The sequence below is a fragment of the Ovis canadensis genome, chromosome 1 (genome assembly GCF_042477335.2).
Source record: "Ovis canadensis isolate MfBH-ARS-UI-01 breed Bighorn chromosome 1, ARS-UI_OviCan_v2, whole genome shotgun sequence".
NCBI classification, from domain to species: Eukaryota; Metazoa; Chordata; class Mammalia; order Artiodactyla; family Bovidae; genus Ovis; species Ovis canadensis.
Window position 1 is genome coordinate 281,138,039 of NC_091245.1, and position 23,591 is coordinate 281,161,629.

Consider the following 23,591-nt stretch of genomic DNA (forward strand, 5'->3'; position numbering starts at 1 on the left):
GAAGGTTGAGAAGTGCTTGCAAACGAGACTCTCAACCAGGGCTGAACATTCTTGCAAACGAGATGTTCAGCTAAGAATCCTATTTGTTCCCGTGGGAAAAGAACATATCTTGCACACAAGGATGTTTCTATGATTCCTCAAAAGGAACAGGCCCAGGGACAAAACGGATTCTAAGTTGATAAGGAAGTTCCCCAAAACAAAGTCTTAGCTGCAGTAAATAAGCCAAGGTAAAGGTTATCTCGCCCTGCGCCTGCGCACTGTATAGTCTCTGAATCGTAGTGCTTGGCAGCTTGCCCTGTAGGTTGTTGTGCAAGGGATATAAAATAAAGCAGCTGTAAGAAGCAAGTGTTAAAATATAAAGATTTAAACCACTCTGCACTGTTGGTGTTTCATTCCGTCGCCGGCAGTGTATGGATGAAGTATTCCCTAGTTAAGAATTTCAAGGTCACAGCAGCATTGAGCAGAGCACGTGGGCACAGGCATGAGGCCCGTGCATAGAGAAGCTGTGGCGTGGGCTTCGAGGACCCTCCATGTGGGGGTGGGATGGGGGCCGGACAAGGATTTCCTGCACACATGGCTCCAGGCTCTATTCTCGGCAGGGTGGACGACTGTCGACCCTGTCTGTCTGTGGAGGGGCTCTGGAGCTGCCCAGCTCAGCAGGAATGACAGTGGTGGGAAAGGAGGTCGCCCTCCCTTAGCACCCCTGACCTCACACCCCCTCATCAGGGCAGCCGAGTGCCTAAACGGCCCCTTCCCTGTCTAGCTCTGAAGACCTGGACGGTGTGGGGGCTGAAGGACACACAGGAAACAAAATTCTGTAAAGCAATTATCCTTCTATTAAAAAATAAAAAAAGATCAAAGAAAAAAACACAGAGACCAGCAAAGGCGGGGCTTGCATTCTCAGCCAGCCTCTGCCGAATTCTGCCTGTGCTTACGCGTCAGACCAAGATGCTGGTGCTCCCACCCTGTATCACAGATGAGAATCGAGACACAGACAGGTTGAGCATCTTGCCCCAGGTCACACAGCTGCTGAGTGCAGGGCTGAGAACTGGACCCCTGTGGTCGAATCTGGAGTCCAGATGCTGTGATGACCCTGAGGGAGCGGCAAAGACCAGACGGCCCACGCTGAGCCAGGCACGCACTCGCACACACACTCGTGTGCACGAGGCCTTCACTCTGAGGCGACAGACGTCAGAGGAAGTCAGAGGGCAGCCAGGGGGGGCCAGAGGAGAGTCGAGGTCTGTGAGGAGGAGAGGCCACACTTTCCAGGAGGCTGGGGATTCTCCTCCCTGGTGAGTCTGTCTCAAACCCTAGATTCCTCTCCCTGGACCCAGGAACAGACTGTCCAGTGACCTAACTGAGTTGGCTCCAGAATTATGCCTTCCCAGGGCTTCAGCTACCACTGGACCCCACTGCTGTCAGTAATAAGGGGGAAATGAGTACATAGTCTGGGCTTCAGATTTGTTTGGAGACAAAGTTTATTAGGAGTACAAATAACCACGAGGGCAGTTGGCAAGACTATCTCCAGAACACTTAAGAAACCCTCTGCTGTTTTCCTACCTCCTCTCCTGTCATGAAAGTGGAAGGTCTATCTAATCAAGTAATTCTGTGCTGATAACACTCTTTCTTTAAAATATTTATTTATGTATTTATTTAGTCAGCTGCGCTGTGTCTTAGTTGCAGCATGTGGGAGCTAGTTCCCCAATCAGGTACTGAACATGGGTCTCTGCATTGGAGTCTTGGCCCCTGGACCACCTGGGAAGTCTCTCCTCATACTCTTGGGGACTGTAATGGGTCACAGGCCTCCTCTCAGGCCCCCTTAGAGCTGAGGCATGGGGTGGCTGCAGTAATCCTCCTGTGGCTAAAATGTGGTTTGTTGGTCATGATTCACTCACACTCCCTGCACACATAGGGCTTCTCCCGTGTGTGTCCTCTGGTGTGTGATAAGATTTGACTTAACACTGAAGCTTTGCCCACACTCCCTGCAAACATAGGGCTTCTCCCCTGTGTGTGTCCTCTGGTGTCTGATGAGGACTGACTTCCAACTGAAGCTTCGCCCACACTCCCTGCAAACATAGGGCTTCTCCCCTGTGTGTGTCCTCTGGTGCGTGATGAGGACTGACTTCCGACTGAAGCTTCGCCCACACTCCCTGCAAACATAGGGCTTCTCCCCTGTGTGTGTCCTCTGGTGTCTGATGAGGACTGACTTATCACTGAAGCTTCGCCCACACTCCCTGCAAACATAGGGCTTCTCCCCTGTGTGTGTCCTCTGGTGTGTGATGAGGACTGACTTCCAACTGAAGCTTTGCCCACACTCCCTGCAAACATAGGGCTTCTCCCCTGTGTGTGTCCTCTGGTGTGTGATGAGGACTGACTTCCGACTGAAGCTTCGCCCACACTCCCTGCAAACATAGGGCTTCTCCCCTGTGTGTGTCCTTTGGTGTCTGATGAGATGGGACTTCCGACTGAAGCTTTGCCCACACTCCCTGCAAACATAGGGCTTCTCCCCTGTGTGTGTCCTCTGGTTTGTGATGAGACTTGACCTATCCTTGGATCCTTGCCCACACTCTCCGTACTTGACTTTTATAATCCCTGAGACCCCTGCCCCCATGAGTAATTTGCCCGTGTCCTCTGGATTCAGTTTCTGGCTTGTGCTGGGCTCTTCTGTGATTCTCTCATGCACCCAAGAAGCCCTCATTTGTCCTCTGGGTGAATAGGAGGAGGCCCTTGAAATCCTCTTCAGCCTTATGCTTTTCAGCAAAGGTTGGGGCCTGTCCTTGGCCTCGCGACCCTCAGGTTTGTCACTTGGGCTGTGTGGATCGGAATATCGCTGCTGCTGATTTTGATTGCCTGGGCAGGGATCCTCTGGTTGGAGGTGGTCTCTTGCAGATGGTCTCAGGAGGGTCTGAGAGGGGTGATTGCGTTGGACGTGTTGGCTGAGGAATTTCTGACTGGAGAAGGCCAGAGAGCAGGAGGCACATGGGTGGATCTCGGGCTTTGGTTCTGCTGAGAGAGGAAGCTTTTGGTCAGGTGGCTGGTTTGCCGTGGTGAGGCCCGCCCCACTAATCATCTTAGTGTGGGCAGTGCACGGTTTGTCTCCCATCAGGTGCGTCTCTACAGTCCACTTTCCATTCCATTCTTATTCTCTGCATCTACAGAAATCCAGGAGGCTTGTGTCAAGGGCCTTTTCTACCCAGACTAGGGACCTTCCAGCAGCCGCAGAGGCAGCGTCTCTCCTGATAGAGGTGGCTCTGCAGGAGCCTTTCCCTGTGTGTAAGTGTCTGGAAGGTCATGTCACAGTGGCCACAGGAGTGTTACCCTACTGAGAGATAAGACTTGACGACTCAGGGGGAATCCTCCTGAGTGGCTCCCTGGGAGGGAAAGGGTCTATTAAGTCAGGGGCACCTGGCCCGGAGCTCTCTGCATGTGGGCGGCAGCACAGGGGGTGGTTAGAGCAGGCGCGAGTGAAGCTGACTCTGTGGCTCCTGGCTCACAGAGCGGGCTCCGTGCCGGTCTCTGCGGGAGGTGGGCGCAGGCTGGACGAGGCCAGGCGGCCCCGGGCCCACCGACTGCCGGCCTCTGGCTCCTGCTGCCCCCACTGGCTCACAGATTGCTCCTCTCTGTTTCCCATGAATCATAAATAGAGGCATGTCCTTTCTCAAGCCTCACCAGTATTCATACCTCCCTTATTTCACTCAGTCTCAGTCCATTTAACATGCACTAGGAAGCCCTGTTTAAAAATACATCTCCAGCCAGACGCCTCACACCCTCACTCCCGAGCATCTTCAGCCAGCCCACTCTCCCCTCATGTCTGGCAGTGAACTGACCTCTGAGGGGACTCCCCACTGCTGTCTCTTCCCAAAAATGAACCAAAGCATCGTCTTAGCACAGAGAACATGCCGCTTGCAGCTGAAAGCCGCATGGTTGTTCTGTGTCATCCAGGAAGACCCCTGGGGCCTGCACATGGACACGGGCCCTGAGGCGTCCCTGTCCCGTCCAGCCTCCTTCCTCTCCCTCTGTGCTTCCTCCTGTGACCACGGGCATGGCCTCTCTTCCCGGGCCTGGGACTGCGGCACTGGCTGCTCCCCTGCCTGGAATCCTTTCCCACAGGTGTTATCGCTGCAGAGACCCTGCCCACCACCCTGCGCCGCACCCCACCCTCTGCTCACGCTGATTGGAGGTGCTTTCCCTGCACTGGTTCTTCTCAGAGCACCAGCCCCCGTCTGGTGTGAAGCCCATGCTGCCCCGGGGCAGTGGGTCCGTCTGTTTCGGTGCATGGAGCCCTGCCTGGCACAGAGTGTGAACTCACACGGCAACACACTGGAACAGTAACTGAATGCAAATCGCTGCACACGTGTCGCTCAGAAATGGGAGGAAATGAGGAAGAAACAGGTACGGGGAGAGAGCTGGTAGGCACTAGAAAACTTGCTGTTTGCTTCTAAGCCTTTCAGCAGAAGGTGATGTTACATGTTTTCTGCATGAAATATTAAAAATTAGAACAAACATTTATAATATAAAAAACTTTTCCTAACAGTCATATGAAATGAATCAAAGTCTGAGGCATTTTAATTGCGACCCGACTGACTTTGGACTGGATTGTACTCTGCCTCGGAGTCGGACCAGGGAGGCTCCCCAGGATGGGGTGGGGTGCTGGAAGAGGGGTGGCGCTCACCTCTCCCGGCCGCGAGCTCGCTCTTCCCGCTGCTGTCCCGCTTGATGCCGAGGTCCTGGCCATACTCGTCCCCGTACCAGACCAGCAGCTCACAGCCCGGCCTGACCACCTGGCAGGTTCGGTAGAAGATCTGCCCTTGATACTGCAAGGCCACCAGGTTCTGCTCCTCTTCGTCCCGGGCACAGTTCACATACCTGGGGTTGAGGCCAGGAAAGGGAAAGAAACCTCAGGTGATGAGTGCCCTCCACTGTCGGGCCACGCCCAGCTCCTTGCCTTCAGGCCCTGAGGCCGCCATGGCTTCCACCGCCCCTCATGGGGACCTTCTGTTCACACCTTCGACCAGGCCATGTGAATTCCCATTTCCAGATCCTGTTTCCAGTCCTCTTCCTGGCTGGAATGCTTTTTTCTGCTTTCCTAATTAGCCACTTTATAGAGCCCAGTTCCAGACTCGTCTCCACCTGGACTGTCTGTGGGGCTGGTGACCTCCAGCTCCTCTAAACTCTGAATTAAGTTCTCTTTCATTCCACAGGACAGGGTGCTCCTCTGCTAGCATGCAGCCCTCAGCACTCACCCCAGCCTGCCTTCTCTCCTGAGGCTTCCCTCCAATCTCCCCACGTGTATCCAGGGTCATATTCACTTGCCCTCCCCCTCGCATGGAAACTTGGAGAGTGCTCTGACATAGCTTAAGACCCAGAAGAGTGATAGTTTATTCACTTTCTTCCTGCCCTGATGAAAGGCACGGCCCTCGTGCCGTGGCCCTGCTCACGGCCATCCTGCCCCCCATTCCTTCCAAGGCCTCAGGACCCACTTCTCACTGGAACCGAGCCTGGGGAGGTTGTTGCCCACATGGACTCAAGGTCTCCCGTGTTAGGTTATCCTGGCGCTGTGCAGTTTCTCAAAGATAGAGAAATTAAGGTTACTGTTCCTAAAATCAATTGGCTACTGTCTGTCTGCAGTTGTTCTCCAAAAGGACATGGGATGTGTGATCTGCTTCAGTAATGAAGTTCACTGTCTAAACTGGAACATAAAATGCTTGGCAAGTGTCAGTTAAGTGAGTTAGAGTGTCCCTGGTGAATCTAGACTCCTCAAGTTGTTTTCAAGTCCCCCAGTTTTGTTCAGCATCTAGACTTGTATTTTGAGGGCACTATATATGCTATATTTTTATTCCCTTCAAATGTCTTTTGAAATGAAAGACCATGATATGGAGGGAAAAGAGGAAAGAAGATGTGAAAGCTATTGAGGGAGACAGGTTGAGAAGGAAAGGGGTGGGGGCTTGAGGGAAGAGCGGCATCTACAAACTGCAGACTCACTGTGCACACCTCATCCAGTTGGCCAAGGACGTGTCCTTTCCATCCACATACTCGTAGCAGTTTCTCCCTTTGGTGATCTGAGTGTCAGAAAAGAGATACAAGCTTTCCTCTCTATTTTTTTTTGGTAGGAAGTAATAGAAGAACTATTTCCCTTTGCAGTCATTGGCGCTCTTCAGCCTGCATGGATTCAACTGCCAGTCGGACCAAATGGTAAGCTGCTTAATCATCATTCCAAGTCTGAGTCTCCTGGTTCACTGAAGGGAAGGGCTCCACAAAGGAGGAGTCACCTCTGTGTCTGTACCTGTCTCCCACCTCTCCTCTGAGCTTTAGAGAGAGGTCCTGCGTGCCTGGACCAGTGTCTTCCACCTCTCCTCTGAGCTTTAGATAGAAGTCCTGTATGTCTGTACACTGTGGTCCCACCCCTCCTCTGAGCTTTAGAGAGAGGTCCTGTGTGCCTGGACCAGTGTCTCCCACCTCTCCTCTGACCTTTAGATGGAAGTCCCACGTTCATGCCCAGTGCACACGGTACACAGGACTGCCTGTGTCATTGCTGACCGTGTCATCACCACCTGCATCCTTGCATGTAGACATGAAGTACCCCCCACTACACACAAGCAATTCGAGGCCAGAGAACAGGGAAACAGGGGTGTTTCTCACCAGCCAGGAGTATCCACTGTTGGCGGCCTCTTCATCGTCTGTGATCTGGCCCTCATAGGGGCCAAAGTGCAGGCCCAGTGGCAGATCGGATGCCTCATTCCACACTCCAAGCCCAGCCTCAGGGATGCCCGACAGTCTGATACTTAACCCAGGGGGCAGAGTGAGGGCTGAGCGGTTGGCATGCCCCTTTTCCACTGCACAGTCCTTTACAAAGGTTGGGGGCCCGTGGGCAGCACAGCTGTCGATGAAGAAGTTCTGACACTCCTCACAATCTGGAGGCGAGAGCAACAGGGATGAGGGGAGGTATAGTGATGTTGCTGGTCGTAAAGACCTTCAGAAAGAACTGGGGCACTCACGGCATGTGGCCTCTATCCTGCACCCCAAGTCACAGAGGAAGGGGATGATTGGGGGACCAAATGGTGAGGTGAGGTTATTGGACAAAGGCCTCGTAGCCCCTTCTCCATGAGTGGGCCAGCGGGGGCACTCACAGAGGTACTCGTCATCCTGGGGCTCGCTGACCTCTTGGTACACATGGCCCTTTCTTTCTCGTAGACTGTACCTCTTCACTCCAGTCTCCGTTCTTTTGCGTTCTAAGATGGAGAACAGAAGCTAAACAAGGCTGGTGGGGTTTGGAGAGTTAGTAGTCCCTGTTTTATCGGAAAGTGTGAGATGTCCTACCTGTTCATTTATACACTTTGTTAAAAGTTGTTTACATGTATTTTTTAAACTTTTACTTTTGTAATTTTATGTTTTAATGTTACATATTTATGCATCTTAGTTCTCTGATCAGGAATGGAACCTGCACCCCCTGCAGTGGAAGCAGGAGTCTTAACCACTTAACCACTGGAAGTCCCTTTTCTATGCTTTGTTTCTTCCCCCTTTAACTCCTGGTTCAGGAGACTGAGGCTCCTCACTGACCACAGATGCCCAGTCCAGTGTTAGCTTCCCGCACTTCTCGTTAGCAGGTTTAACTTCCCACCTTCTTACTTAGGAAATAGTTCACTGACACATGTACTCAGAAAACATACGTTGAAGGCACATGACATGTAAGGCACTGAGCAGAGGTCTGGGCATAAACACTAACAAGGCATGGTCCCTGTCGTCACAGCTGGATTTACTGAACTACTTATAGCTCAAAACGGTGTCAGCACTTTTGCATTTAATGTAAAGCTTTCAAACACTGTATGAGTTATGTATCCTTATCTTCACTTTACAGATGAGCAATCAAGACCTCAGAAAATGTATAAGATTTTCCCAAGGCCCCATTGCTAACTTCATGTTTCAGATCAGTCCATCTTAAACCCAAGCCTACCCAAAATTCACACCACACACCTAGTCCATACTTACTAGCTTTTCTACAAGGATTAGGGGAACTAATTAGAGGAACTCCCCAAATTTTCTCTTACCGACTTTTTGCCTGGGGTGCTGTCCAGGGATCCTTGCTTTTCTGGGAGGGGGCACCGGTTTCTGAGCCTGCTTGGAGCCACTTGTCTTCAGCAATTTTGCTGCTCCCGGCAATTCCTTCAAACTAGATTCCATACTTAATGGTGCCCTGGACATTGCCTTCCACACGAGTAAAAGACAACATGCATTTCTTTAGTTCTTTAGGACTTTATGAAGTGTTTTCACATGCACGACTTTAGCTAATACTTTGACAATTGGAAACATCTGGTGGAGGAGGCGTCTGAACACTGGAGTGTAAAATAAGGACCTAAGTGGGTAGTGAATCAAAACTAGAATTCATATCTTAAGGTTCTTTCCCTTCAACTTTCTGCATAAAAGGGAGAGCAAGGCAAGAAGAATAGCTGGAGGTCAGGGAAAGAAGAGGGTAAGGGCTCATAGAAAAATCCGGGAGGTTTTCTATTAATTAGTGGCCCTTTGATGGACGAGGACGTATGGAAAATTACAGAGGGGACAAAACACATCTGGAAGATAAGGTGACAAAGCAGTGAGATCGAGAAGAGAAAAGATGATCGGAGAAACACATTTAGACAGTAAAGAAAGTGAGCTGAAAGTTGCAGGTTGCCATGTCCTCTTAGAGACAATGTTTAGAATTAAAGTAGCTGGCCTCATCAATTGTGCTTGAACAAGGCTGTATGACTAGCTGGTTCTCCTCAGTTTTCTGATCCATAAATTGGTATACATGCTCATTCTTAATGTTACAGTGGACATGAAATTTAATAACATTTCAACAAATCGTGGTGTGAGCTATTTAATACAGTATGAACATGAGTATATATCCCTGCCATCAATTAATCCTTTCAACTGTCTCTATATTTGAAGTCTAGCTCACAGATACTGTTCAGCATTCTTTGACCTTCTTACTCCTAGATGAATGTTTAAATGTGGAGTCACTCATTCACAAAACATTCAGGGGGCACTCAGGGGCTTTAAGCTGGGCCTGGACTTCTGAGAATTAATGGGTATGGGCTAGGCTCTCAAAGCTCACAACACAGGGCAGGCTAAACAAATGAATCCAAACATGAGAGCTGCCTAATCAGAGCTCAGGGGAAGGACTTGTTACTTCCTCCTGCAAGAATGAGCATTTGAAATGATGCCCAGATGAGTTTCTACTCAAAAGCGGGTAATCAATGTGAAGTCCTTCAGTTATTTTCTCATTTGTTGCTTTTCAGTCATAAACCCGAGGCTTGTCAGGGTTGCAAGTTGCTTCCTCTTATTGGACTGGGAGGCTCTGAAGTAGGGATCCTGTCACCTTCATCATCCTGGACCGTCCACTCTACAAAGTGTCCAACATGTCCTTCAGCTTCTTCCTCTTTGACCGTCCACTCTACAAACTGCTCAGCATGTCCTTAAGCTTCCCTTAGTCAGATAACTTAGCATATCCCTCCCTAGCACAGCACAAAAGAATTGAGGTTGAAAACATCTCAGATGAATGATATAAAGATGTATGAATAAACTTCATGGAACTATGGGAATTTTAGTCATTTTGTAAGGAGTTTAGAAAAAGAGCTTTGGATTAGATTGCACTACCAGTGATACTGTGATCTCAGGCGTATAATTAATCATTTTTTTACCTCAGTTTTGTGATCTATAATGGTGATAGCTATATACCTACTGATAGGTACGGTAGGATTGTTTTAAGGTTTAAGTAAGTTTATTCACATAAAATGCTTAAATTCTGAGATATTGTGAAAATAATGTAACAACAGAACAGCCTACTATTGTTGCTGTTCTTACTGAGTATAAAGATGGTGATGATATCAGACATTGTGCTAAAGATTCAGGACAGGAAGGCAGCAGTCTCCAGGACCTCTGTGTTTTCTCCTATTCTCACCTGTGACTGGATCCATGAGAAGGATATTTTGGCAACAGGATTTGGGAAATACTCACCTTTTGGTGTTTATTGTGCTCCACTCTGAAGGCCATCGAAGAAGGTTTACCTAAAAAATGATGGGAATCAGTGTTTTGGTTGGTAAATGTTTCCAAACTCTGGGCATTCCAATTAAAGACACATAATTCTGAGCCAGAGAGTGACTAGGACAAGGATTACCAAAGGAGGAATGGAAAATGATTTCTGTATCATCAACTCCTATGCTTCCACTGGGAGCATTACATAATTTTCTTAAAATTAAAAAAAAATATGAAACTTCATCTGTGCCTCATCTGATGTCCATAAAGTATCTAATAAATTTACTAGCCTTTCATGGTAGAAATACTCAAAAAAGTAGAGTAGAAGGAAGTGACTGCAATATAATAAAGGTCATATATGAAAAGTCTACCTCTAACGTCATAGTCATCAGTGAAAAGCTGAAAACTTCTCTAAGATCTAGAAAAAAAGGCAAGGATACCCATTTTCAACATTTCTATTCACCATAATGTTAGAAGTCCTAGCCAGGGCATTAGGTTAGAAAAGGAAACATAAGGCTTCTATTTGGAAAGAAAGAAGTAAAATTATGTCTGTTCACAGAGGACATTATTTTATGTACAGAAAACTCTTTAAAATTACACACACACACACACACACCTACACAGAAAGTTGCATGGTACAAAATCAACATTCAAATATCTTTCCATGCATGAACGATGACCATTCCAAAAAGAAAAAAGAAAACAATCCTATTTTTCATTTTTTAAAAACTATAGTCAAGATCTAAATTTAAGTTAAAAAATATTTATTTTTATTTTTTATTTGTGCCAGGTCTTTGTTGCAGCATGTGGGATCTAGTTACCTGACCAGGGACTGAACCCAAGTTGTCTGCATTGGGAGTGTGGAGGCTTAGCATCTGGACCACCAGAGAAGTCCCAATAATGTTATTTGTAATAGCATCAAAAAGAACGAAATAATTGGGAGTAAACTTAAAGAGATGAAAGACTTATACATTGAAAACTACAAAGTATTGCTGAAAGGACTCTGATAAAAGTAAATAGAAAGGTGTCTTATGTTTATGGATCTGGAGACTTAATATTATTAAGCTGTTCATACTACCCAAAGTAATTTAAAGATTCAATGCAATTCCTATTAAAATCCCAATGGAATTTTTTTCTGATATAGAAAATCCATCCTACAGTTAATACCGAATCTCAGGGGACCCCAAATAGTCAAAACAATCTTAGAAAGAACAGCAAAGCTGGAGGCCTCTGATTTCAGAACATATTACAAAGCTACAGGAACCAAAAGAGTATAGTTTTGGCATAAAGTGTGTGCTTAGTTGCTCAGCTGTACCGACTCTTTGTGACCTTTTGGACTGTAGCCCACCAGGCTTCTCTGTCCAGGGGATTTCTCAGGCAAGAATACTGGATGGGGTTGCCATTTTCTTCTCCAGGGGCTCTTCTTAACCCGTGGATTGAACCTGCATCTCCTGTGTCTCCTGCACTGAAGGCAGATTCTTCACTTGCTGAGCCACTGAGGAAGCCCGTTGGCATAAAGACAGACATGTCAATCAATGGAACAGACCAGACAACCAGAAATTAACAGAAATACATTCTTGGATACACGGTCTAATGATCTCCATCAAGGGTGTCAAGACAATGGGGAAAGTTTAATCCCTATAACGAATGGTGCTGGGGAAAGAAGATATCCATATGCAAAATAACGAAGATCTAACAACATGAAGAAAAACCAACTCAGAATGGATTCAAGACCTAAATGCAAGACTTGACAAGACTCTTAGAGGAAAACAAGGGTGAAGCTTCATGACACTGAATCAGCAATGATTTCTTAGATCTGGTACCAAGTGCACAAGTATTAGTAACAAAGTGAAAATACACAAATGAGATTACATTAATCTTAAAGTCTCTGTGCAGCAAAGGACACAGTGAATGGAGTGAAAAGGCCACCTATGGGACTGTAGAAAACATTTGTAAAATATGTATCCGATAAGGGGTTAATAAGCATACACCAATATGAAGCTTATGTATAAGCCAGGAAGAGAACCTGATTGACCACGATGGCACCCTGATATCAAACTTCCATGCTTCAGCATTGTAAGAAAACAAATTTCTGTGGTTTAAGGCATGTGCTCTGTTTTGTTACGGCAGTCTGAGCTGACTAACACAGCGGGAGAAGGAATTCAATAGACATTTCTCCAAAGACACACAAATGGCCAACAAATATATGAAAAGATGCTCAACATTACTAATCAATAAGGAAATACAAACTGAAACCTTCTGTGATGGGCAATATGAATAAGAAGACAATAGCAGGTTTGGTAAGGATATGGAGAAATTGGAACCCTTATACATGATTGTTGGAAATGTAAAATGTCGCAAACTTCATAGAAAACAGTATGGAGTTTCTTCAGAAAATTAGAACTGCTGTATGATCTAGCAATCCAACCCAAGAGTCTATTTCCATTAAAAACTGAAAGGAAGATCTTGAATAAATAGTGCGCACATCTATGGCCATTGCAGCATTATTCCCACTTGGCGAGATGTGGAAGCAATCTAAATGTTCATTGGTGGATAAACAGATAAAGATTATATATAAGAAATATCTTATATCTGTTATGTACACAGGCACACACTGGAATGTTTTTAAGCCTTAAAAAAGAATTCTGTCATATGCTACATCAGGGATGGGCCTTGATGATATGCTGAGTGAAATGAACCAATCCAAAAAAGACAAATATTGCCTGATTCCACTTCTATGAGTTATCTAAATTAATCAAACCCATGGAAGCAGAAAATATAATCGTGGTTGCCAAGGGCTATGAGGAGGAAGGATTGGAGAATCGTTCCTCAGTGGGTTAGGGCTTCAATCACGCAAGATGGAAAAGTTCTACAGATCTGTTATACAGCAATGTGTATATATATCCCCGGTGGCTCAGCGGTAAAGATTCCGCCTGCAATGCAGGAGATGCAACAGACGCAGGTTCGATCCCTGGGTTGGGAAGACCACCTGAAGCAGGAAATGGCAACCCACTCCAGTATTCTTGCCTGGAGAATCCCCTGGACAGAGGAGCCTGGTGGGCTACAGTCCATGGGGTCGCCAAGAGTCAGACACGATGGAGCAATTAACACTATGGCCACTAATGTGTACATAGTTAGCAAGAGAGTTCCACACACTCAGAAATTCTTAAGGTAAGTAAAGATGTGCAGAGGCATGGTGGACTGTGGCAGATGTATTCCCTATGAAGAATCTCTCTTCTTGTCAAAACCTTTGCAGACAACCAAATGTTTGATTTTCATGTCCCTTTCACTAGTTTTAATAACCTAAGGGAACAGAGGGACTTCCCTGGTGGCACAGTGGATGAGAATCTGCCTGCTGATGCAGAGGACACAGGTTCGATCACTGTTCCAGGAAGATCCCACTTTCTGTGGGGCCACTAAGCCTGTGTGTCACAAACTACTGAGCCTGCATGTGCTCTGCAATGAGAAGCCACTCACTGCAACCAGAGAAAGCCCATGTGTAGCCACGAAGACCCAGTGCAGCCAAAACTAAATAAATAATTTTAAAAAATCTCAGAGAACAGAAATCCATAGATGGAGAATCATAGAACTATCTAAATTGTTTGCTCCAGTCTAGGAAGATTAACTGTTCTAAACTATCTGAGCAGCAGAAGAGGAAGTGAGCTGCTCACTTCTATTTTATAATGAGTGTACTTCATTTTATTCACCTGATGCTGTCTCTGGTCAGTGAAATGTGGGAAAGATCAGGGAGAATAAATAGTTCTCTCAAACCCTTTCCCAGAATTAAAACAAAGAATTAATTTCACCTTAGGGTAAGAAGATCATGTATTGTTGTTTTATATACCTACATAAATAATGTATCTTGACATAATATGTTAATCATTTCCTCTTCTAAGAGATTTAATCCAACAACCAATTATGAGATTAGTATTAAATCTCTTTGGTGAATTTATTTCTAAGGTTTCTTTAACTGCCTTTCATTAAGAATGTTTAGCAAAAATAATTCTTTTTAAAAAGAATGATAAATTTTAAACATAAAACTTTTGAGAATTACACTGGAAAACCTATACATTCATCTTCATTCAGGCTTATGTCAATATTCAGCCACAACCACTTTGGAATGCTGAAAATTATGTTTTATTTGCTAATGGCTGAGATATAATTGAGACCTAAGCCCAGACTGGTTTCAGGAAGACACCTCTAAATCCTGCTGGCCCCTCACCTTGCTGCCTTGGTGTCCATTCTTCATCAGAATCCTCAGTGTCATCTACCTGGAGTTTGATGACCTGCCTGCGGTGATGCATGAAAGCTGGTTGAGTGGCTCTGAAACCTGGAAAGAAGCTAAATATTTGTTCTAAGAAGGAGGAACAAAGCACAGAAGCAAAGGAAAGTGTCACAAAGTCAGGGAAATCAGTAGGATGGGCTGGGAGAATCTAAACAAGGCAAGAGGTGAGCTCTGCACTGCAGGGTCAACCTCCCTTTGGTACAAAACAATAAACATTTCCTCCAGGTTAGTCTCCACACAAAAGGGAACTGTAAGCAAATGAAGCCACCTGTGAGGGGGCTAAGTGAACACTGAGGGTGAAGACCTGTTTCATGTTTCCCAGGCTCACAGGCACCCAGCACTTCCTGTTACCTATAGCAATCAGCGCTTCGTAGTTCCTTTTCACATTCCTATATCGAATTTTTTCCCATTCTCCCATCTCTTCCCATTCTTCCTTGGAGAAGTATACAGAGATGTCTTTGAAAGCATCTTTTGCCTAAGGAAAATAATAGATTTCATCAGTGATTTACTAATATAAGTCAGACCTTAGAGCTGGGTCTTCTCCTCCACCTTTTGTGCAGGGAGTAGCCTGAAGCTACTGGATGGTCTCTGTGAGGCAGGGATGAAGACTTTCCTTCCCGACTGTGTCCTGCTTAACTAAACAAACACTGAGCATTTTCCTAACTCTCCCTGGACACAAAGCAGTTGACAATGCTAGTGTCCCGTTTTGTCCCACTCCACCCCACCATCTCAGACAGGACCAGGCATTCCCATCCTGTGTATGGTCACAGAGAAGTTCACTCAGCTAACCAGGCAAGTAGTCTGTGGTCCTTCGGGGACCAGCGCCATGTCCTTCCTATAGAGCTGGTTTAGAGCCCAGCTTTGCTGCCTCTGCCTCTCACCGTGGGCTTCCACTCTGTTCTCCCAGCATCTCCCTCAGTGCTCTCCTCTGGAGACCTGTTCGGCCTCGTGGCCATTGGAGCGCTCAAGGCCAAGGTACCTGTGGAAGAAGAAGGTACTGAGATAGCCCAGACCACTGGCCAGAGCCTGGTCTGTCTTCCTTGGGTGGAGTGTCCAGGGCAGGAAGGTGAGGGGAAAGTCGGGGTGAGGGTATTGGTGGGATGGACAGATCCAAACTAGCTATGACAGACAAGCCTAATGTGAACTAGATTTGGTTTCTTTGGTTCCCCTACAATTCAGCCCCCGTGAGGAAAGGCACTGGGAAGGACATGTCTGTGGGTGACGGAGCGATTCCTGAGGAGACCTGGAAGCCCCTAACTGCTGGACTGGGGTCAGGCTGAAATCAGGACTCTGTTCCAGTGCAGGAGAGGGAATATTTCTCCAAGAAGGATTTTGAAGATCTCTGCCTGGGGACTCAGAAAAATCTGGGCATAACGTGGTTCTACGTCTAAAGGATAGGTCACTTGGCTTGAGGAGATCTGGGTCACACGGGCTGAAGGAACTGGGGTCTTCAGACAAAGGGGACTGGGGATCTTTTGGCTGATGTAGAATGCGCAGGGTGAGAGCCAAATTATACAGAGTGAAGTAAGCCAGAAAGAAAAACACCAATACAGTATACTAACACATATATATGGAATTTAGAAAGATGGCAATGACGACCCTGTATGCAAGACAGCAAAAAAGACACAGTTGTGTATAATGGACTTTTGGACTCAGAGGGAGAGGGAGAGGGTTGGATGATTTGGGAGAATGGCATTCTAACATGTATACTATCATGTAAGAATCGAATCGCCAGTCTATGTCTGACGCAGGACACAGCATGCTTGGGGCTGGTGCATGGGGATGACCCAGAGAGATGTTGTGGGGAGGGAGGTGGGAGGGGGGTTCATGTTTGGGAACGCATGTAAGAATTAAAGATTTTGAAATTAAAAAAAAATAAAGAAAAATAAATAAATAAAAGTCCTGCACACAGGTACCGTTTAGCCAATCAGCTATGCTGTTACAGGAACAAAGAACTGTCTGTATAAAAGTAGATTCAGAGGTTGGAGCTCTTGTCAAAACTCCACTGCGCTGGATGAGACATGAGCCCTAGCTCGAGCTAGCAATAAAACCCCTTTGTGCTTTTGCAAAAAAAAAAAAAAAAAAAGGGATCTTTTGGCTGATGTAGAATGCGCAGGGTGAGAGAACTTGGGATCTTTGAGGCTCAGGAAATTAGGGGTTTCTTATTAAGGCGCTTTAGGTCTGAGACAGGCAGGACAGTTGGGGTCTTGAGGATGAAGAGTTTTAAGAGCTCCCAGGCTGAGGTATTCAGGGTCTCTGAGGTTAAGGAAACTTGGTCTCCCTGCGGGTGCTATTTTTAGGGTGCCTCAGGCTGAGGGGAACTGGGGTTACTCTGGTATTTGAAAATCACAGCACTAGGGGATCCAGTGTTTCTGCGGGTGAAGGGACTTGTAGTCCCTGAAGCTGACGAGACGCAAGCTTCCTTCAGATTAGGACTCAGGTTCCTCAAAGCTGACGGGATTTCGGGCTTCCCACCTTGGAATTTGAAGCCGTCAGGCTAAGGGTTTATGAGGGTTGTGCAGGGTGCGTTCCCATCAGTCTCCCCGCTGTCCTGCGGCGCTGCCCAACCCGGCCTGGGGCCCGCTAGCACCACAGCGACGTCCAGTCCTCTTGCGCTGAGGTGAAGTGAAGGGCAAGCAGCCGGCCTGTACCCTGTCAGGCACGAGCGACCAATCGGCGTTGCGACCGAGGCAGTCTGGCCAATAGGTGCCGGGAGGGTGCAGAGCGTGATGGAGGCCCCGCCCTACTGCTCAGGGATTGGCTGCTCTGGGGGCGTGTCTGTCAGGAAGCCTCCAGCGCGCAGATGCATCTTGGCCGTTTTCTTTGCTTGTTTTCAGGAATGGCCTCTTAGGCCTGGATCCTCAAGTGGGCAGGTTGTCCTCAGGCTCGATGTTTCCTTCCAGTGCCCTCAACTGGAATCTCGGCTCCACCAGACTAGTCATGCTCCTGGACTTTCTCCTAGGCCCACCTGTGCCCTACCTTGTCAAATCCAGTTTTGGCAAGAACTCTATATGATGAGTACTGCATTATTCAGGGGAAAACGGTGTCATTAAATTCTGATGAGACACAGGATAAACAACATATGGTCAAAGATTTAAATGCAAGGCATGGACTAAGTATGTTAGAAAAAACTTGGACGACTTTAAACCTCAAAGTAGCAGTGGCACTGATGAGTCATCTGTATATCTAATGTAGGGATTAAAAGCCTTCAGAAATGAGGCATGAATGAAACCTCAAAGCCTTGCAAGTATTTTCTGTAAAATGAGGCATCGAACTGGAGGACAAAGGAGCCACAGAGCTGAGTTTACTTGACACCTACTGGCTTCACAAGATAAAACAGGGACACTGTTTCTGGCCCTTAGCTAGATGTGTTCACAGAAAAATAACGTGATTTCCATGTACTGGAAGCAAGACAACTGACTGTAGAATTAGTATCAAGTGGTGGTTGGGAGTCTGGGTGGAGAAATGGTACCAGGAAAGAGAGTTTACCTCTTGGTGGGTGTTGAGCCAGAAGATACAACCCAGCCAAAGCTCATGGGAAGAAAAAGCGTATTACTTGCAGAACTATGGAGAACACCATGGAGCTTTCCAGAGCAGTAGCTCTCTAAACCACAAAGTTGGGGAAGCTTTAATCTCTGGGTGCAGACATGTTCAGGCTCTCATGGAGGCTCAGATGGTAAACAATCTGCCCATAGCAGAAGACCTGGGTTCAATCCCTAAGTGAGGAAGATCCTCACAGGAGGACATGGAAGCCCACTCCAGTTTTCTTGCCTGGAGAATCCCACGGACAGAGGAGCCTGGTAGTCCATGGGGTTGCAAAGAGTCAGACATCAGACATGAGTGAGTGACTAACAGATTAACTTTACAGGCATGTTCATTAAGGGTCTTGGGCTGTGGCAGACTCCAAGCTTCCATTGATTGAAGTGTTTAGAGTCAGAACCAGTCACCATCAGCATCCCTTACATTCCAGCTGGTCACATTCTTTCCGCTCATCAGTTCAGTTCAGTCGCTCAGTCTTGTCTGACTCTGTGATCCCATGGACTGCAATATGCCAGCCTTCTCTGTCCATCACTAACTCCCAGAGCTTGCTCAACTTGTGTCCATTGAATCAGTGATGCCATCAACCATCTCATTTTCTGTCATCCCCTTCTTCTCCCGCCTTCAGTGTTTCCCAGCATCAGGGTCTTTTCAAATGAGTCAGTTCTTCACATCAGGTGGCCAAAGTATTGGAGCTTCAGCTTCAGCATCAGTCCTTCCAATGAATATTCAGGACTGATTTCCTCTAGGACTGACTGGTTGGATCTCCTTGCAGTCCAAGGGACTCTCAAGAGTCTTCTCCAACACCACAGTCCAAACGCATCAGTTCTTCAGTGCTCAGCTTCTTTCATGGCCCAACTCTCACAACCATGCATGACTACTGGAAAAACCACAGCTTTGACTAGATGGAGCTTTGTTGGCAAAGTAACGTCTCTGCTTTTTAAATATGCTGTCTAGGTTGGTCATAACTTTCCTTCCAAGGAGCAAACATCTTTGAATTTCATGGCTGCAGTCACCATCTGCAGTGATTTTGGAGCCCAAGAAAATAAAGTCTGTTACTGTTTCAATTGTTTCCCCATCCATGAAGTGAGGGAACCGAATGCCATGATTTTTGTTTTCTGAATGTTGAGCTTTAAGTCAGCTTTTTAACTCTCCTCTTTCATTTTCATCGAGAGTCTCTTAGGTCTGCTTCACTTTCTGCCATAAAGGTGGTGTCATCTGCATATCTGAGGTTATTGATATTTCTCCTGGCAATCTTGATTCCAGCTTGTGCTTCATTCAGCCTGGCATTTCCCATGATGTACTCTGCACATAAGTTATGTAAACATGGTGACAATATACAGCCTTGATGTACTCCTTTCTCAATTTAGAACCAGTCTGTTGTTCCATGTCTAGTTATAACTGTTGCTTCTTGACCTTCATACAGATTTCTCAGGAGGCAGGTTAGGTGGTCTGTTATTCCCATCTTTTGGGAATTTTCCAACAGTTTGTTGTGATTCACACAGCCAAAGGCTTTGGCGTGGTCAATAAAGCAGAAGTAGATGTTTTTCTGGGCTTTCTTGCTTATTCTATGTATGACCCAGTCAATGTTGGCAATTTGATCTCTGGTTCCTCTGCCTTTTCTAAATCCAGCTTGAACATCTGGAAGTTCTTGGTTCATGTATGTTGAAACCTCACTTGGAGAATTTTGAACATTACTTTGCTAGCATGTGAGATGAGCACAATTGTGCAATAGTTTGAACATTCTTTGGCAGTGCTTTTCTTTGGGATTGGAATGAAAACTGACCTTTTCCAGTCCTGTAGCCACTGCTGAGTTTTCCAAATTTGCTGGCATATTGAGTGCAGCATTTTAAGAGCATCATCTTTTAGGACTTGAAATAGCTCAGTTGGAATTCCATCACCTCCACTTGCTTTGTTCGTAGTAATGCTTCCTAAGGCCCATTTGATGTCACATTCCAGGATGTCTGGCTCTAGGTGAGTGAAAACACCATCGTGGTTATCTGGGTCATTAAGATCTCTTTTGTATAGTTCAGTGTATTCTTGCCACCTCTTAATATCTCTTGCTTCTGAAATGGTCCATACCTTTTCTGTCCTTTACTCTGCCCATCTTTGCATGAAATGTTCCATTGGTATCTCTAATTTTCTTAAAGAGATCTCTATTCTTTCTCATTCTTTTTTTCCCTCTATTTTTTTTTCTCATTGTTCACTTCAGAGGTTTTTCTTATATCTCCTTGCTATTTTTTGGAACCTTGCATTCAGATGGGTATATCTTTTTCCTTTTCTCATTTGCATTTAGCTTCTCTTCTTTTCTCAGCTGTTTGTAAGGCCTCCTCAGACAACCCTTTTGCCTTTCTGTATTTCATTTTGGTGGATGGTTTTGATCATGGCCTCCTGTACAATGTTAGGAACCTCCATCCATAGTTCTTCAGGCACTTTGTGTATCAGATCTAATCCCTTGAATCTATTTGTCATTTCCACTGCATAATCATAAGGGATTTGATTTATGTCATACCTGAATGGCAGGTATGACATACTTTCTTCAACTGAAATCTGAATTTTGCAATAAGGACATCGTGATATGAGCCACAGTCAGCTCCTGGTCTTGTTTCTGCTGGCTGTATACAGCTTCATCTTTGGCTACGAAGAACATAATCATCTGATTTTGGTATTGACCTTCTTGTGATATCCATGTGTAGAGTTTTCTTTTGGGTTGTTGGGAGATTGTGTTTGCTATGACTAGTGCATTTTCTTTGCAAAACTCTGTTAACCTTTGCCCTGCTTCATTTTGTACTCCAAGGCCAAACTTGCCAGTTACTCCAGGTATCTCTTGACTTCCTACTTAAAAAAAAAAATTTATTTTAACTGAAGGTGGATTACTTTACAATATTGTGGTGTTTTTTGCCATACTTTGACATGAGTCAGCCATGGGTATACATGTGTCCCCCTGTCCCAAAGCCCCCTCCCACTTCCCTCCCCATCCCATCCCTCTGGGTTGTCCCAGTACATCAGCTTTGAGTGCCCTGTTTTATGCGTCTAACTTGGACTGCTCATCTGTTTCACATATGGTAATATACATGTTTCAATGCTATTCTGTCATGTCATCCCACCCTCGTCTTCTCCCACAGAGTCCAAAAGTCTGTTGTTTACATCTGTGTCTCTTTTGCTCTTGTCTATAGGGTCATCGTTACTATGTTTCTAAATTCCATATATATGTGTTAATGTGTATTGGTGTTTTTCTTTCTGACTTACTTCACTCTGAATGACAGGCTCCAGTTTCATCCACCTCATTGGAACTGACTCAAATGTGTTCTTTTTCATAGCTGAGTAATATTCCATTGTGTATATGTATTACAACTTTCTTATCCATTCATCTGCCTATGGACATCTAGGTTGCTTCCATGTCCTATGCATTGTAAACAGTGTTGTAATGAACACTGGGGTAAGGGTGTCTCTTTCAATTCTGGTTTCCTTGTTGTGTATGCCCAGCAATGAGATTGCTGGGTCATATGGCAGTTCTATTTCCAGTTTTTTAAGGAATTTCCACACTGTTCTCCATAGTGGCTATACTAGTTTACATTCCCACCAACAGTATAAGAGAGTTCCCTTTACTCCACACCATCTCCAGCATTTATTGTTTGTAGACTTTTAGATGGCAGCCATTCTGACTGGCATGAGATGGTACGTCATGGTGGTTTTGATTTGCATTTCTCTGATAATGAGTCATGTTGAGCATCTTTTCATGTGTTTGTTAGCTATCTGTATGTTTTCTTTGGGAAAATGTCTGTTTAGTTCTTTGGCCCATTTTTTGATTGGATCATTTATTTTTCTGGTATTGAGCTGCATGAGCTGCTTGTATATTTTAGAGATTGATTCTTTGTCAGTTGTTTCATTTGCTATTATTTTCTCCCATTCTGTCTTTTCACCTTGCTTATAGTTTACTTCATTGTGCAAAAGCTTTTAAGTTTAATTAGGTCCTGTTTGTTTATTTTTGCTTTTATTTCCATTACTCTGGGAGGTGGGTCATAGAGGATCTTGCTGTGATTTATATCAGAGAGTGTTCTGCCTGTTTTCCTCTAGGAGTTTTATAATTTCTGGTCTTAAATTTAGATCTTTAATCCATTTTGAGTTTACTTTTGTGTATGGTCTTAGAAAGTGTTCTAGTTTCATTCTTTTACAGGTAGTTGACCAGTTTTCCCAGCACCACTTGTTAAAGAGATTGTCTTTTCTCCATTGTATATTTTTGCCTCCTTTGTCAAAGATAAGGTGTCCATAGGTGCGTGGATTCATCTCTGGGCTTTTTACTTTGTTCTGTTGATCTATATTTGTCTTTGTGCCAGTACCATACTGTCCTGATGCCTGTAGCTTTGTAGTATAGTCTGATTGACTTCTGCTTTTGCATTCCAGTTCCCTATGATGAAAAGCACATCTTTTTTTTTGGTATTAGTTCTAGAAGGTCTTGTATGTCCTCATAGAACCATTCAACTTCAGCTTCTTTGGGATTAGTGGTTGGGGCATAGACTTGGATTACTGTGATATTGAATGGTTTGCCTTGGAGACAAAGAGAGATCATTCTGTCATTTTTGACACTGCACCCAAATATTGCATTTTGGACTGTTGTTGACTATGAAGGCTACTCCATTTTTTCTAAGGGATTCTTGCCCATAGCAGTAGATGTAATGATCATCTGAATTAAATTCTCCCACTCCAGTCCATTTTAGTTCACTGATTCCTAAAATGTCAATGTTCACTCTTGCCATGTCCTATTGGACCACATCCAATATCCCTAACATTCCAGGTTCCTATGAAATATTGTTCTTTACTGCAACAGACTTTACTTCCATCACCAGTCACATCCACAACTGGGTACTATTTTCGCTTTTGCTCCGTCTCTTCATTCTTTCTGGAGTTATTTCTCCACTCTTCTCCAGTAGCATAATTGGTCACTGACTGACCTGGGGAGTTCATCTCTCAGTGTCATATCTTTTTGGCTTTTCATACTGTTCATGGGGTTCTCAAGGCAAGAATACTGAAGTGTTTTTCCAATACTGAAGTGGTCCCTTCTCCAGTGGACCATGTGTTGTCAGAATTCTCCACCATGAGCCGTTCATCTTAGGAGGCCCTACACAGCATGGCTCATTGTTTCATTGAGTTCAACAAGGCTGTAGTCCATGTGATCAGTTTGGTTAGTTTTCTGTGATTGTGGTTTTCATTCTGTCTGCCCTCTTATGAATAAGGGTAAGAGAGTTATGGAAGCTTCCTGATGGGAGACAATGACTGTGGGGAAAACTGGGTCTTGTTCTGATGGGTGGGGCCATGCTCAGTAATCTTTAATTTTCTACTGATGGGGGAGGCTGTGTTCCCTCCCTGTTGTTTTGCCTGAGGCCAAAGTGTTGACCTACACTTCCACCAGAGACTCCTGGACTCTCACAGGGAAGTCTAACTCAGCCACTTGCGGGGAGACTGCTCCTTTTTCCTGGCTCCTGGTGCACACAGGTTTTGTGTGTGCACAAAAGCCAAGAGCCAACAGCCAAGAGTCTGTTTCTCAAGTCCTGTGGAAGTTTTGTAATGAAATACCACTGGCCTCCAACATCTAATTTCCTGGAGGTTCTCAGTCCCTTTGTCAGATCCCTAGGTTGGGGAATCTATTATGGGTGCTAGAACTTTCTTAACAGTGCGAGAATTTCTTTGGTATAATTGTTCTGCAGTTTGTGGGTCATCTGCTTGGTGTCTCTGTGATGGGTCTAATGGCAACTTCCTCCAA

General features: G+C 45.4%; 1 protein-coding gene across 1 annotated transcript; it reads right to left on the reverse strand.

Annotated features, from left to right (window-relative positions):
• Positions 1–1,891: 1,891 nt before the first annotated feature.
• On the reverse strand, positions 1,892–15,249 carry LOC138436687 (histone-lysine N-methyltransferase PRDM9-like). Its single transcript, XM_069582639.1, has 11 exons — positions 15,175–15,249; positions 14,645–14,768; positions 14,231–14,338; positions 9,991–10,040; positions 8,046–8,202; positions 7,128–7,229; positions 6,640–6,911; positions 5,992–6,059; positions 4,673–4,866; positions 2,460–3,003; positions 1,892–2,381 (listed from the first exon to the last, which is right to left on the reverse strand). The coding sequence occupies exons 1-11, from the start codon at positions 15,247–15,249 to the stop codon at positions 1,892–1,894; spliced, it is 2,184 nt and encodes a 727-aa protein (XP_069438740.1).
• Between the last annotated feature and the right edge of the window lie 8,342 nt (positions 15,250–23,591).

What these genes read in the sequence shown, in the direction of transcription:
- LOC138436687 (XM_069582639.1), bottom strand. Translation starts at nt 15,249, where the DNA reads ATGGCCACGAGGCCGAACAGGTCTCCAGAGGAGAGCACTGAGGGAGAT. An exon ending in TCCTTGGCCAACTGGATGAG is followed by an intron (nt 4,867 to 5,991) that starts GTGTGCACAGTG and finishes CCTCAACCCCAG; the next exon opens with GTATGTGAACTGTGCCCGGG. An exon ending in CGAGCTCGCGGCCGGGAGAG is followed by an intron (nt 3,004 to 4,672) that starts GTGAGCGCCACC and finishes CTCTCTCAGCAG; the next exon opens with AACCAAAGCCCGAGATCCAC.